The sequence below is a fragment of the Hyphopichia burtonii genome, assembly GCF_001661395.1.
Source record: "Hyphopichia burtonii NRRL Y-1933 unplaced genomic scaffold HYPBUscaffold_4, whole genome shotgun sequence".
NCBI lineage: Eukaryota > Fungi > Ascomycota > Pichiomycetes > Serinales > Debaryomycetaceae > Hyphopichia > Hyphopichia burtonii.
This window is the reverse complement of record NW_017963731.1, coordinates 222328-234608: the sequence shown is the minus strand read 5'-3', so window position 1 is coordinate 234608 and position 12281 is coordinate 222328. Positions and strand designations below refer to the sequence as shown.

At 36.0% G+C, this 12281-nt stretch overlaps 8 protein-coding genes across 8 annotated transcripts; 5 read left to right on the top strand and 3 right to left on the bottom strand.

Moving 5' to 3' along the window:
• Nucleotides 1-174: 174 nt before the first annotated feature.
• Nucleotides 175-1218, top strand: HYPBUDRAFT_148672 (uncharacterized protein; the record flags this gene model as incomplete). The annotated part of the gene is made up of 1 exon (XM_020220145.1): nucleotides 175-1218. The coding sequence occupies one exon, from the start codon at nucleotides 175-177 to the stop codon at nucleotides 1216-1218; it is 1044 nt and encodes a 347-aa protein (XP_020075960.1).
• A 329-nt stretch (nucleotides 1219-1547) lies between these two features.
• Nucleotides 1548-2570, top strand: HYPBUDRAFT_110144 (NADPH:quinone reductase; the record flags this gene model as incomplete). Its single annotated transcript, XM_020218749.1, has 1 exon — nucleotides 1548-2570. The coding sequence occupies one exon, from the start codon at nucleotides 1548-1550 to the stop codon at nucleotides 2568-2570; it is 1023 nt and encodes a 340-aa protein (XP_020075959.1).
• A 72-nt stretch (nucleotides 2571-2642) lies between these two features.
• HYPBUDRAFT_148670 (uncharacterized protein) lies at nucleotides 2643-3197 on the bottom strand (the record flags this gene model as incomplete). Its single annotated transcript, XM_020220144.1, has 1 exon — nucleotides 2643-3197. One exon carries the CDS (start codon nucleotides 3195-3197, stop codon nucleotides 2643-2645), a length of 555 nt encoding a protein of 184 aa, XP_020075958.1.
• Nucleotides 3198-3318: 121 nt separating this feature from the next.
• On the bottom strand, nucleotides 3319-5143 carry OLE2 (Ole2p). The gene has a single exon (XM_020221259.1). It carries the CDS (start codon nucleotides 5085-5087, stop codon nucleotides 3471-3473), a length of 1617 nt encoding a protein of 538 aa, XP_020075957.1. The 5' UTR covers nucleotides 5088-5143; the 3' UTR covers nucleotides 3319-3470.
• Nucleotides 5144-5518: 375 nt separating this feature from the next.
• HYPBUDRAFT_110114 (uncharacterized protein) lies at nucleotides 5519-6895 on the top strand (the record flags this gene model as incomplete). The annotated part of the gene is made up of 1 exon (XM_020218746.1): nucleotides 5519-6895. One exon carries the CDS (start codon nucleotides 5519-5521, stop codon nucleotides 6893-6895), a length of 1377 nt encoding a protein of 458 aa, XP_020075956.1.
• Nucleotides 6896-7016: 121 nt separating this feature from the next.
• Nucleotides 7017-9008, bottom strand: HYPBUDRAFT_86079 (uncharacterized protein; the record flags this gene model as incomplete). The annotated part of the gene is made up of 1 exon (XM_020223767.2): nucleotides 7017-9008. A coding segment is annotated over one exon (1992 nt), but the record flags the coding sequence as incomplete, so codon positions are not given.
• Nucleotides 9009-9449: 441 nt separating this feature from the next.
• HYPBUDRAFT_152903 (uncharacterized protein) lies at nucleotides 9450-9729 on the top strand (the record flags this gene model as incomplete). The annotated part of the gene is made up of 1 exon (XM_020221258.1): nucleotides 9450-9729. The coding sequence occupies exon 1, from the start codon at nucleotides 9547-9549 to the stop codon at nucleotides 9727-9729; it is 183 nt and encodes a 60-aa protein (XP_020075954.1). The 5' UTR covers nucleotides 9450-9546.
• A 692-nt stretch (nucleotides 9730-10421) lies between these two features.
• Nucleotides 10422-12155, top strand: HYPBUDRAFT_161789 (MFS transporter; the record flags this gene model as incomplete). Its single annotated transcript, XM_020222541.1, has 2 exons — nucleotides 10422-10446; nucleotides 10585-12155. The coding sequence occupies 2 exons, from the start codon at nucleotides 10422-10424 to the stop codon at nucleotides 12153-12155; spliced, it is 1596 nt and encodes a 531-aa protein (XP_020075953.1).
• Nucleotides 12156-12281: the final 126 nt, after the last annotated feature.

Here is a 12281-nt window from a genome sequence, read left to right as displayed (position 1 = left end):
TGAATGGATGTGCAGCTGATATCTTTTTTTTTTTTTCTCTTTTCTCAGTCAACTTTTAAGGATTTCCTTATCAGTTGAATATAAAAAGGGATTACTTTGCAATTGAATGCTCTATCATTTGGCTAAGGTATACACTGGCTGTTGCATGGTCTAGTATTCAAATACTAATACTTTATGACTGAATACGTCAATGCGATCCCTTCCCTGGGGACGGACTTTGAAAGTCTTTCATCAGAAGAAACCCCCACAGAAAGTTGTTCCTCTGAGGAGTTTACCGACTGTAATGATTATGAAGCAGTCACTGACTCATTTAATTTACTAAGTTTGAATAGCTCCACGTCCAGTTTCTCGGGAATCTCGACTCCCAGTTCGCCCATCGAAAGCGAAGGAAGTTATGTATTTGCCAGTGCTAGCCTGGTATCGAACGACCGCACCATGCCAATTGTGGATGCGGACCATTCAGCCTATGATTCTGATAATGTTAGTACTGAAAGTGAAGAGCTGGATACCGGGGCTGAAGATGTAGATACTGAGAATGAACTGGAAAGTGCAGAACCCAAACAACCTGAATTGGTCCACGATGAAGACGATGCCGCTGGTGATTCCGATGAAGAAGATGGTTTGAGAGTGGTTTATGAAAACGATCGTTTTCGAATCAAGTCCAATAACCGTGCCGACATTTTGGCAAGAACCATTGCTTATCGGGATGCCCATTGCCGATTTAATTCCACTGAGTACCATTTAATTGATTTTCTCATTAAAAACGACTCAATATTGAATAGTAAGCGGAGTATGCTTCTATTGATAAGATTGGCCATTCTGTGTGCCCAGGGAGGCAGAAGAAGATTCAATGATACATCGGGACAGTATTTCAATCGGATCAGATCCACATTTATCGGAATAGTCGGTACATCCGAACATTTGAATGTGAATCTATTCTGTTTAATGGGAGCTTACATTTTGCGAAGCTTTAGTGTATCTTCTGATATGATGGACTCCTTTTGGAGCATGGACGGGGTTACTGAAATCAGAAATATGTATCGGAAAACAAGAAGGCAAATTGGTGGCAATCATATTTGGGAACCCAATAGAAAACAAGGCACGATCTCCTATGTAAAGTGGGAAATCTTAAGACAGAAATCCAAAACATTTAAGTATGATGAAGATTTTGGCTTGCTCATTATGAATATGATTGGTCTTGACTTATGCCTTGACTAGTCATGACTGTTAAATGGTGATCTATGACTTCTCCTTTTAATGATAATGTTACTACTTCTCTTGGTGTCAATAAATATAATTTGATTTATTGTTTGTAAACGAAAGCTGCAAATTGCCAAAAGCAAAATTCAGCCGGCCCCGTAAAGCGGGAGAAAAAAATTACTAATCGTACTTGAAGCCATACTTTTATATCAAATAATCATATATAAACCCCCAGATCGGTCCCTACTTGCGTTGGACAAATCTTCATGATTCGTAGGTCAATCGCATCCAACTTAATAAGAGTTTCCACGACTTTCAAACCATTTACAGTGTTCAACCCAATTAGAATGTCTTCCAGTGTCCAACTTCCTTCCCAACAAAAGGCAGCCTTAACAGAAAAGATTGGTGATTCCGTTGAAGTTATTCAATATACCGACATAGATACTCCTCAAATCACGTCACCAACTGATGTGATTATCAAGAATAAGTATGCTGGTGTGAATTACATCGAATCATATTTCAGAAAGGGAATCTACCCAATTGCTTCCTTTCCTTATATTTTCGGAAGAGAAGCAAGTGGTATTATCGCCGCTGTTGGAGATGAAGTTACCAAGTATAAGGTAGGGGATAAAGTTGCTTATGTTAATCCATCTACTTTTGCTCAATATAGCAAAATTGATGAATCGAAGGTTCAAGTTCTTAAATTACCCGAATCCATTGGTGACGATCAATTAAAGCTTTATGGGTCGTTTTTCATTCAAGGTTTAACTGCGTTGACTTTCGTTCACGAAGCTTATGAAGTTAAAAAGAGCGATTATATCTTGGTATGGGCTGCAGCTGGTGGTGTTGGTCAGATTCTTGTTCAATTAGGACGTTTGATTGGTGCTAATGTTATCGCAGTTGCTTCCACCAATGAGAAGTTGGACATAGCAAAAGGATTAGGTGCTAAATATTTGATTAACTCTTCAAAAGATGATGTTTTAGCCAAAGTGAAAGAAATTACCAATGACAACGGTGTTGCTGCCTCTTTCGATAGTGTTGGTAAGGATACTTTTGAGACTTCTTTAGCAGCTTTGGCAAGAAAGGGAACGCTTGTAAGTTTTGGTAATAGCTCGGGTACAGTGGACCCACTCTCCATCAACAGATTATCTGCAAAGAATATCAAATTGGCAAGGCCAACAGTTATGAATTATGTGGTCACCCAAGACGAATGGGACTTCTACACTGAAAAGTTCCTTAAGTATATCAAAGATGGTGATATCAAAGTAGAAATCACCAAAACGTATCCTTTGTCTCAATACAAGCAAGCTGCTACTGATTTAGAAAGCAGAAAGACTACTGGTAAATTGGCATTAGAAATTCCACAATGAGTTATTCTGCAATAGTAAATACAAGTTATATGGTTTAAAAATGACTGTAGTATTAATCTCTATGTACAAAGTTCACAATCTTGGTCTTGACTTTTCATACCTGATCAAATCTTCAGGAGTTGCAACTCCGTAGACAAAATTTCCTTTATCATTTGTTATTATAGCAAAGTAATTACCTTGATTAAAAAATCTGGCTAATTCTTCTAATGGAGTCATAGGTGTGATGACAGAATATTTCTTCCCCTTAGGTGATTTTGGTTTAAGCATTGTAGTATTTAATGAAGTCTTGGTTGTTCCTTGATTGTTGACTTCCTGTTGCTCACGTTCATAATTCTCTCTTGATTTTTGGTGGAACCAAAGCATATAATTAACTGCCACTGGCTTTAAAAAACTTCTCTTATACTTGGATGGATCCTTTTTCAACGATTCGATATTTAAAATACCCAATAATCTCTTATTAGACTCATGAATAACTGGTAAAAAGGTGAATTCATTTTCAAACGAGATCTCTAATGCCTGATCTAATGAAGTGCTGGGGTTGATTGAAACAGCAGGGGCTATGTCTAGATCTTCAACCGTGGCCCCACGGTAGTCCCTGGTGTGGAAAAGAACTACGTTATCACTCATTCTTACTATATTCTCTAATGAAAAACCTCTAAACCTTTACAATACTGAAGTTTTTGTTCATTTTTTAATCGTTTTTTTTTTTTTTAGTGCACTTGTAGTTATCACGAGGTTTACTAATTAATTCGTTATTAAGTCATATATTAGATTAGTATATAAGAGTAGCCAAGGGTGTATTAGGTTGACCGAGTGATCCCACAAATAATTAGAATAAAACGCAAATAAAAACAAAATAAAAAGAATTAAATTAATAAATAGTAAAGATTCATTATATGATTAAGCAGCTTCTGCAGTTCTATACAGCAGCTTATTTTCCCTTCTTGAATCATTTTCATTGACTTCACCTTCTTCACGAACAACACGTCTCCAAACTTCTTCGTCGTTACCTTGATCGAGGACTCCAATTCTCATGGTAGCTAGTAAATTAACGGCAGCAGTCAGATGACCATAGACCCCACCATAGAAAGCTTTAGTAGCGTCTTTACCTCTTGAAGCTTTTAAAAGGGGGATACCACCAGGATGTTGATCAGCAAAGGGGGTTACATCGTGAATAATATTCTGAATGACAATATAGATTCTATCATCATGCTGAGGGGATGAGATAATTTGATTGAATTCACTTGGTTTAATCAAGGGTAACTTTGAAATCGGAGTACCCCAATTTAATTGACTTTTCAATCTATTGATAATTTCTTGTTGTTGTTGAATTTTCAACTGCATGACAAGGTTCTCTGGAGTTTGGCAAAGTTCTTCTATCCAACCGATTTTTGATAAAGTCCATAAAAACCATTTTGTTGGATCGAATGCAAAATAAGATGATGATTCACGATAATCGTGAGGAAATTCGTGATGATAATTTTGCTGGGATTGACCATAGGTCAATAACGAAATCAAAGGATTATTACAATTTAAAGAACTATTCTTATCATTAAAAGGCTGTGAAGGAATAGTCACTTGAATTTTGCGGAAATGACAAATAGATTCAGTACTAAGCTGGCATTGTTGACATAATAACATTCTTAAAATCCCTGGATATAATAAACCATTAATCCAGGTATCTTGACAGAAGTATACCGTTACCAATATAGGTATGATGAATGTTGTCAAGTAAAAAAACAAATGGTAATATTTTTCCTGCAATAAGATTAAATATTGAATTGTATTATTGTATTCACTTCTAACCGTTTCTGCCTCTTCGAATTCAATGTCTTCTGCATGTGGATTGTTGACTTCATTAACTATATTTCTAGCTTGAATCGTTTTGGGGAACTCTTGCTCAACGAATTCTTCATAAAATCTAACAATCTTAGGTTTTCTTATTAACCACCCCCAATGGGCCCATAATAAACCTCTTTTAATAGAAAATGGATCCCGTTCAGTATCATCAGTGTATTGATGATGCGCTCTATGCAATGCGGCCCACAGTCTGACCGAGCCCAATCCAAGACTTGATCCAAATATAAGAAAATATAAATGTAAAAATCTATACTTAGTTCGAAATGCATTATGAGCAAAACATTTATGATATCCCGAGGTGAATGCTAATAAGGTGAAATTGAAATAGATACACGCAAACGTAAACGTTTTGGTATTCATTGGAATCAATGGGACCTGGAACTCAATCAAATATATAAACGCAAGAACTGGAAGAATTGCAACCGTCAAGGTATGATGATAATTGATTCTCTTGAAAAAATCACGTTTCCTCTTTTTGATTTCATTCATATGGGCATTCTTCAAATGCGATGCATGGTTCAAGAGCTGGCTAGGGTTATTAGATAACGAACCGGTCTCATTCGCTATATTAGTGGCTCTAACCTTCCTCTTCTGAACCTTGATACCTTTGGGTGAGACGATCTTGGTCCCCGACTCAAATCCGCTGTTAACAGCCATCTTTTCCATGTAACACTATCCTGCTGTCACTCAACTAGCTGCTCTAGCTTGCTCGTGAAAGGGCCCTTTGAGTGTTGGTTTGGTTGGTGTTAGATATCAAGTCTTTCTATTACTTAAAGATTGCCCAATTTTTTTTTCTTTTTTGGTCAAAATACAAACCTTTGTTAACGGGAAAGCGACATTTTATCCCGAAAAGTTTACGACATTTATCCGTGTCACGTGATGCGCGACATTTTGTTGAAAAGTCGCGACATTTTTATTTCCATTTTTTCTGTTTCTGTTCAAAAAAACGAAAACATTTTGATAACAGAAGGTGAAACTTTGAATTAACAGGCTATCAACAAAGTAAGATTAAAAGGAATATGCCACCAATACACCCAACTATGGCCGGTGCCCAACAGGCGCATCCAGGAAGTGTTCCAAGTAATGCGATGCCTCGTACCAATACTGGACCAGCACCATCGATTTCATATTCACCAACTGATACAGTCATTCCTCCACAATTATACGATAAAGTATCGGATTTGGAAATGTATAAGAAGTTACAAGAAGCTGAGCGTCAGGTTGATTTATTGATTACGAAAAAAGGATTGGATTTCCAGGCCATACATGCAAAATCGATACAACCATCCAATTTCAAGAATGATACTGGTATTTTAAGGGTATTTGTTTATAATACTTGCGAAAATCAACCATGGCAAAGACAATTGTTACAAGAACAAGGACAACCAGTTCCTGACCCTACAGCAGCAGAATCTTTGTGGACATTAAGGGTTGAAGGTAGATTTATAAGTGATGAAAATAATAGCGAACAGCAAAATTTAAAATTTAGTAATTTTTTATCGGGATTATCGATTGATTTACTACCAAATTCAGACTACCCAGATTTACAAAATTCCCAATTAAATTTAATTGAATACAGAGATGAAACTAGTCAAATACCAGGCATTAATTCATTACAAGCGGCTCAAGCCCGTCAACAATTTGATGGTTTTGATGTTAAAAGACCTGGTGTTTTCAATATTAAAACTAAAATAGCTTTAATGGTTAAAGATCAATCTGGTAAGTTGAAATTGAGTGATGAAATGGCTCAATTCATTGGTAAGAAAGAAGCTACTCAACAAGAATTAGTTTACTTGGTTTGGCAATATGTCTTGTATAAAGATTTATTCAAAAACCGCGATTCTTTCCCGAAAGTTCCCGCAGTAAGCGCTTCAAGTATTGCCAATAGTAATGGTATAAGCGTTAATCAAAACGGAGAAGAAGAAGACTTAAGTATAATCGAAAGTGATGAAATTTTAAAATCTTTGTTAAAAGTCGATAATTTTAAATTCAACGATTTATATAAACTTTTACAACCTCATTTCAGACCAAGAGAACCAATTATTTTGGATTATGAAATAAATACAAGACAATCATCAACTTTGGGTGAGGTCGTCATCGATATACCAGTTGAATTGCCTGCATCAATAACAAGATTCCAGGCTGAAATCATTGAATCAAATAAAAAAGCGTTTGAAAGCATGACTAAAGCCGATTCAATGATTCAAAGCTTGAATCAAAGAATTTCCTTGGGTATTGTCAGCTTACAAAATGCAAACCAGAGAGAGATCTTTTATAGAGAATTGAGTAATGATCCAGTTAAATTCATTGAAAAGTGGGTTGAATCACAAGCCGAAACTTTGAAAGCTTTGAAAAGTGATGAAGGATATGATGAAGAGGTTGTTAGAAGATCTCAGTACTTCAAAGAAAATGAAGATTTATTAAAACTGAAAATCGATCTTATGTTGGGTGCTCAAAAGTACTAGAAAATTATGTATATTATATATTTGTATTTATAAAGATAATTTTTTATATATATATGAAAAAAAAAAAAAAAAAAAAAGAATTAAGTAAAACATTAAAATAAAAGAAATAACTTGAACTTAACTATTCAGAATAGTCGTCATCTTCACCGTCGTCATTGTCAAATTCTTCAAGTTCTTCATAGTCTTCGTTATCGTCGTTATCAATCTGTGGTATATCATTGTCTTCATTGGCATCTTCATTAGGGTCGATTAATTTTTTGAAATGATTACTTGAATCAACATCACTATAATTTATATTTTTTTTCCTTGAAGATCTGGTTTTACCATCAAAAGTTCTTAATTCTTCTTGTTTTGCAATCAATTCAAAACTTGATGATAAATAATTATATAAATTTTTCACTGGTTTATAAATGATCGAATTTTTCGAAATTTCATCACCTTCCGGGTCATTAACCCCCAATTTTTTCTCTAGAAAATGAATGAAATCACTTAATTCATCAATATTTGAAGCTACTTCATACCAGTAGATATTATTGGCCTTGGCTTCGCTGGGTAATTCATTACCATCTTCATCAAATTCGATACCATATTTATCTAATGAATCAGTTAACATTGAGTGAATATCTTGAACGAAAAGTTTAAATTTTGAAGGAAGTTCAACATACTCATTTGATTTATTTGACCAAATATAGTTTAGTTTATCTACTGAGTTTAAACCACCATTATTCTCATTTGACATTCTTACTAGAAAAAATCTACCGATATGGAAACCAACATCAGCAATACACAATTCATCCAATCTTAAGTTCATACTATGATCCAAAGGATTTGAAACTGGATTTAAATATTTATTAATTTCAAGGTTGTTTAAATTTTTCCTCTTTTTCAACTTCGAATCAATTTCCTTTTTCAAGCTTTCTGTTGGTATGAATCCTTTCAAAATTGATCGTGAACCATAAAAAGTTTCCTTATCACCCGACATATCTTGGTTTTGTAAACTTGACGTTATATAATTTTTGATATCATTCGAAATGATCAAAGACCATTGGCATAAACATCTTAGTAATATCAAACGGTCTTTTGGATTGGAGATACTTTCTAATCCGTTTGCTTCGAATTCTTTCGACATGAATGGGTTTTCGATTGGTTCTGGAGAATTATAATTAATTTTTTCATTTATCAAAATATCAGTCATATTTGGATCAACCGGTTGATTATCATTTACAAATTTTTCTTTAACCAAAATTTGTGAATCATCTCTCCATTCTTTTGGCAATCCTAGATAATTAATTAGCGATTTTAACTCAATTATTGATTTTGATAAGTTATTATCGTGGATTTTTTTCTTTTTATTCAATACTACTGTAAGTAAATCATAAAATAAAGAGTTCACTAATGGAGATACGTAGCTGGAGTCAAAAGCCATTGTTTCTGATTCTTTTGGATTATATTTAATTCTATTAGATGTAAACTGTTGTTGTGGTAGACTCAACCCATTTTCGATATCATGAGGACTGATGGGGTCAATTTTCAAGATTTTTTGAAACTTATTAAGGAAACTGATGATATAAACAATGTCATTAGCATAAGGGTTTGGTTTGATTGGGTATCCAAGACTCAATTTCTCTTTCGATACGTCTTCATGTTCATTCAATAAGTTATCATCGTAAAGGTCATAGGATAAGTGAATGAGAGGACCGGGTAATTGACGAGACCCTTTTGAGCCTTTACTGAGAACCGAGGTTCTTGATACTGAAGTCGGGGTTACTTTATTTTTTGTTAATTTGATTTTTTGTAAATTATCATTTGTTATTTGTTTCTGTTGTTTATTTTCATCATCTTTGACAAAATTTAATAAAGATTGTTGTTTCTTCTTTTTCCCATCGAGAAGCTTGCCCCTCGGGATTCTTTTCTTATCAATATTCCCACCTCTTGATCCTGGTCCTTCCACCGGCAATTGATCAAATCTAAATTTAGACATCACTGCCTTGTCCAAATTTTCACTCGACGTATTTGAATCTGTTGATAAGTTCAATTTGTTTCTTGGTCTCCCCAAGCGCTTGGGTTTGGACTCCGGGTCATACTGCACCACATTGACCGAGCTCTGGTTCGATATGCTATCCAAATCCATCATTTTCAAAGCAGCTTCTGTAGTTTCGTTTTCATTGGTGTCACCTTGGATTGCCTCTTCAATATCCTCCGACTCAAGGTCTTCCGAGACAAATTTCTGCGGCTGTATGGAGTCAGACACATATTCCGATAGCTCAAACACATCATCCTTGGACTGGACCTCGTAGAGGTCTGGATTGGAATCGTTCATGGTCGAATAGGCTGGACAACCCAAGTCGAAAATTTTTTTTTTTTTTTTTTTTTTTTTTATTATTATGATTTCTACTATACGCGTATTTCTGGTGCACGGGTGTTCGGAACCAGAGCTTCGGAATGCAATCCAGATTCTATGGTTGCAAAAGATCCGTGGTCTGAGAGCAATGACGCTGAAACAAGATCAGCAACTGACGAGTTATGTGCACCAATCGCTTGGAGTTTGTGTTGCTGCAATTGCCCTGCTGCCCACTCGAGCTTCTCATGGTTGTCCTGTGAATCCAGCGTGGTACCGTAGGGTAATTAGTGCTTGTATTGGAGCTTAATGAATGCCAGGCCGCTCTATCGCATATTCTTCCCCAGGCTTAACTCTCAACTGGTTATGCTGTCCAGGTGTTTTGCAACCACGGATTAGCAAATTGGCAAATGCTCCCGGAGATAGCCTTATCCCCAGTTTTTCCGGGCTTGTGGAGTTTACCTTTCAGAGTGAACCCCTGTCAATTGCAAAATAAAGCAAATTTTGATGGAAAAACTGGCATATCACCGGGTACCTCCGACGTCAGCGAGACTCCGATGCAGTCCTGGCTATGCAGCCGTTTTATTTTTCCCTTCTGTCCTCAGATTGACAGCCGATCAGTGCCGATCTACGCATCAAAAAAACCTAAAAAAAGCTTCTGGTCGGAACTTCCCTAGACCGTATTGACCGGATATCGGGAAGAAAGCGCAATTGTTGGGGGTCGCACCCCCGTACACCCCCAGAAAGTCGGCTAATTTTTCACAGGACAACCAACCGATGTTTTTTTTCGGAACAGCAATGAGGATCGTGGTGATTCCGGCCGTATTTACTCTAGGAGCTGCCCATTCTTAGCAGCCGTATTTACCAGACGTGAAATCAACTCACTAAGCAACGTCCACTCTAAGACGAATAGCCAAGTGTTTTCGGGTTGCTCAGTGGCTAAAAACATTTTCTAAGGGAAAAAGAAAAAAAAAATGAATGAAAAAAAATAAAAAAAAGCTTCCATCTCATTACATTTTTCCTTTTTTGTTTGTATTTTTCCTATTTTTCTTTTTTTTTTTCCTTATATTTAGACCATTGTTAAATTTTAAATTACTCACATATTGAGTATAAATATATTTGGCTAGCCATTGAATTTTTCAAAAAATTGTTTGGGAAAAAGATTTGGGTTAATAAAAAGATAAAAGCATGTCGGAGGTTCAACAAATAAGACGTTCTTCTTCTAACGAAGATGAACTGGCACCAACTGCATTTACCGGGAATAACGATCAGAATAACTCTTCGTCGAATAATGACCAAAGCTTTGAAAAAAACAGCTTTGAAGACGCTGAAGATATTCCAAACGGAGAAGAAAATGATATCATAAGTCGTAATGAATCAAATGCAGCAATTTCAAGATCAATTAGTAGAAGATTGACCAATGCTGATGAATTGATTGCCGAAGCAAATAAAACCGATGAACCATTACCCAAGATGGGTGGGGATCGTGATTACCCACCTCCATTACCCGATAGAACTCCTTATATGGTTTCATTTGATGGTCCCCATGACCCTTTGCATCCTCATAACTGGCCATTGGGTAAAAAAGTTCTCACTACTTCAATTGTTGGTTTCACTGCTTTAGTTGCTTCAATGGGTTCGGCAATGTTTGCAGAAGCTTCTCCAGTGGTTATGCAATTATATCATGTTGGTTTCGTTGTTGCCACTTTGGGTACTTCCCTTTTCGTTTTTGGTTTTGCATTTGGTCCTATTGCTTGGGGTCCATTATCAGAAATTTATGGTCGTAAAAATATCTTAATTTTATCCGGTTTCTTATACGTTTGTTTTACTTTTGCAGTGGCCACCGCTAAAGATATTCAAACCATTATGATTTGTAGATTTTTCGCCGGTTGTGCTGGTGGTGGTGCCGTGGTTATTACTCCAGCAGTTTTGGCTGATATTTATGGTCCAGCTTCAAGAGGTAAAGCTATGAATATTTTCGCAGCAGTGCTTTTCGGGGCTCCAATGTTATCCCCAATTGCCGGGGGGTTCATTGTTAAAAATTCTTCCCTAGGTTGGAGATGGACTTCTTATATGGTGGGTATCATTGCCTCGGCTTCTTTGGCTGCAACCGTTTTCCTCTTGGACGAATCTCATCATGGTATTATCATGGTTAATAAAGCCGAAGTTTTAAGAAGAAGAACCGGTAATTGGGGTATTGCTGCTCCTCATGAAGAATTTTCCTTAAGTTTCAAAGAAATTTTTGAAAAGAATATCTTGAGACCAATTAAAATGTTCAAAGAACCAATCTTATTCTTGATTTCTTTATACAATGCCTTCATTTATGGTATCTTATATCTTTGTTTAACTGCAGTTCCTCTTATCTTCCAAGGGAAGTATTTCTTTGCTGCTGGTGTTGCTGAATTACCTTATATTTCAATGTTTATTGGTATCTTGGCCGGTGCTGCTGTTTCTTTATTATTAGAAAAAAGAATTAAACTGGTGATGGCTAAAAATAATGGTAAAATTGTTCCTGAAGAAAGATTGGTTCCAATGATGGTTGGTGCTCCTTTCTTCGCTGCCGGTTTATTTTGGGCTGGTTGGGCTGGTGATTTTGGTCCAAGAGTTCACTGGATTGTTCCTACCATTGGTTTATCTTTTATTGGGTTTGGTTTAATGACCATCTTTTTACCTTGTATGACCTATTTGATCGATTGTTACTTATTCTACGCTGCTTCGGCAATGTCTGCTAATGCCCTTTTAAGATCTTCTTTTGGTGCTGCTTTCCCCCTTTTCGCTAAAGCAATGATGGAAAATATGAAAATCCGTTGGGCTATGACCTTGTTAGGTTGTGTTGGTGTAGTTGCCATCCCAGTTCCCTTCTTATTCTATTTATTTGGTAAACAAATTAGAAAAAACTCTAAATATTCTATGGAATTTTAAGCTTATGTCAATGACTCAAACTCTTTAATTCACATTTCCTTCACTGTTTAATCCTTCGTTCACTTTAATCATTTAATCTTTATATATTTTATACATAATTCATTAATATCATATCCATATAGTTAG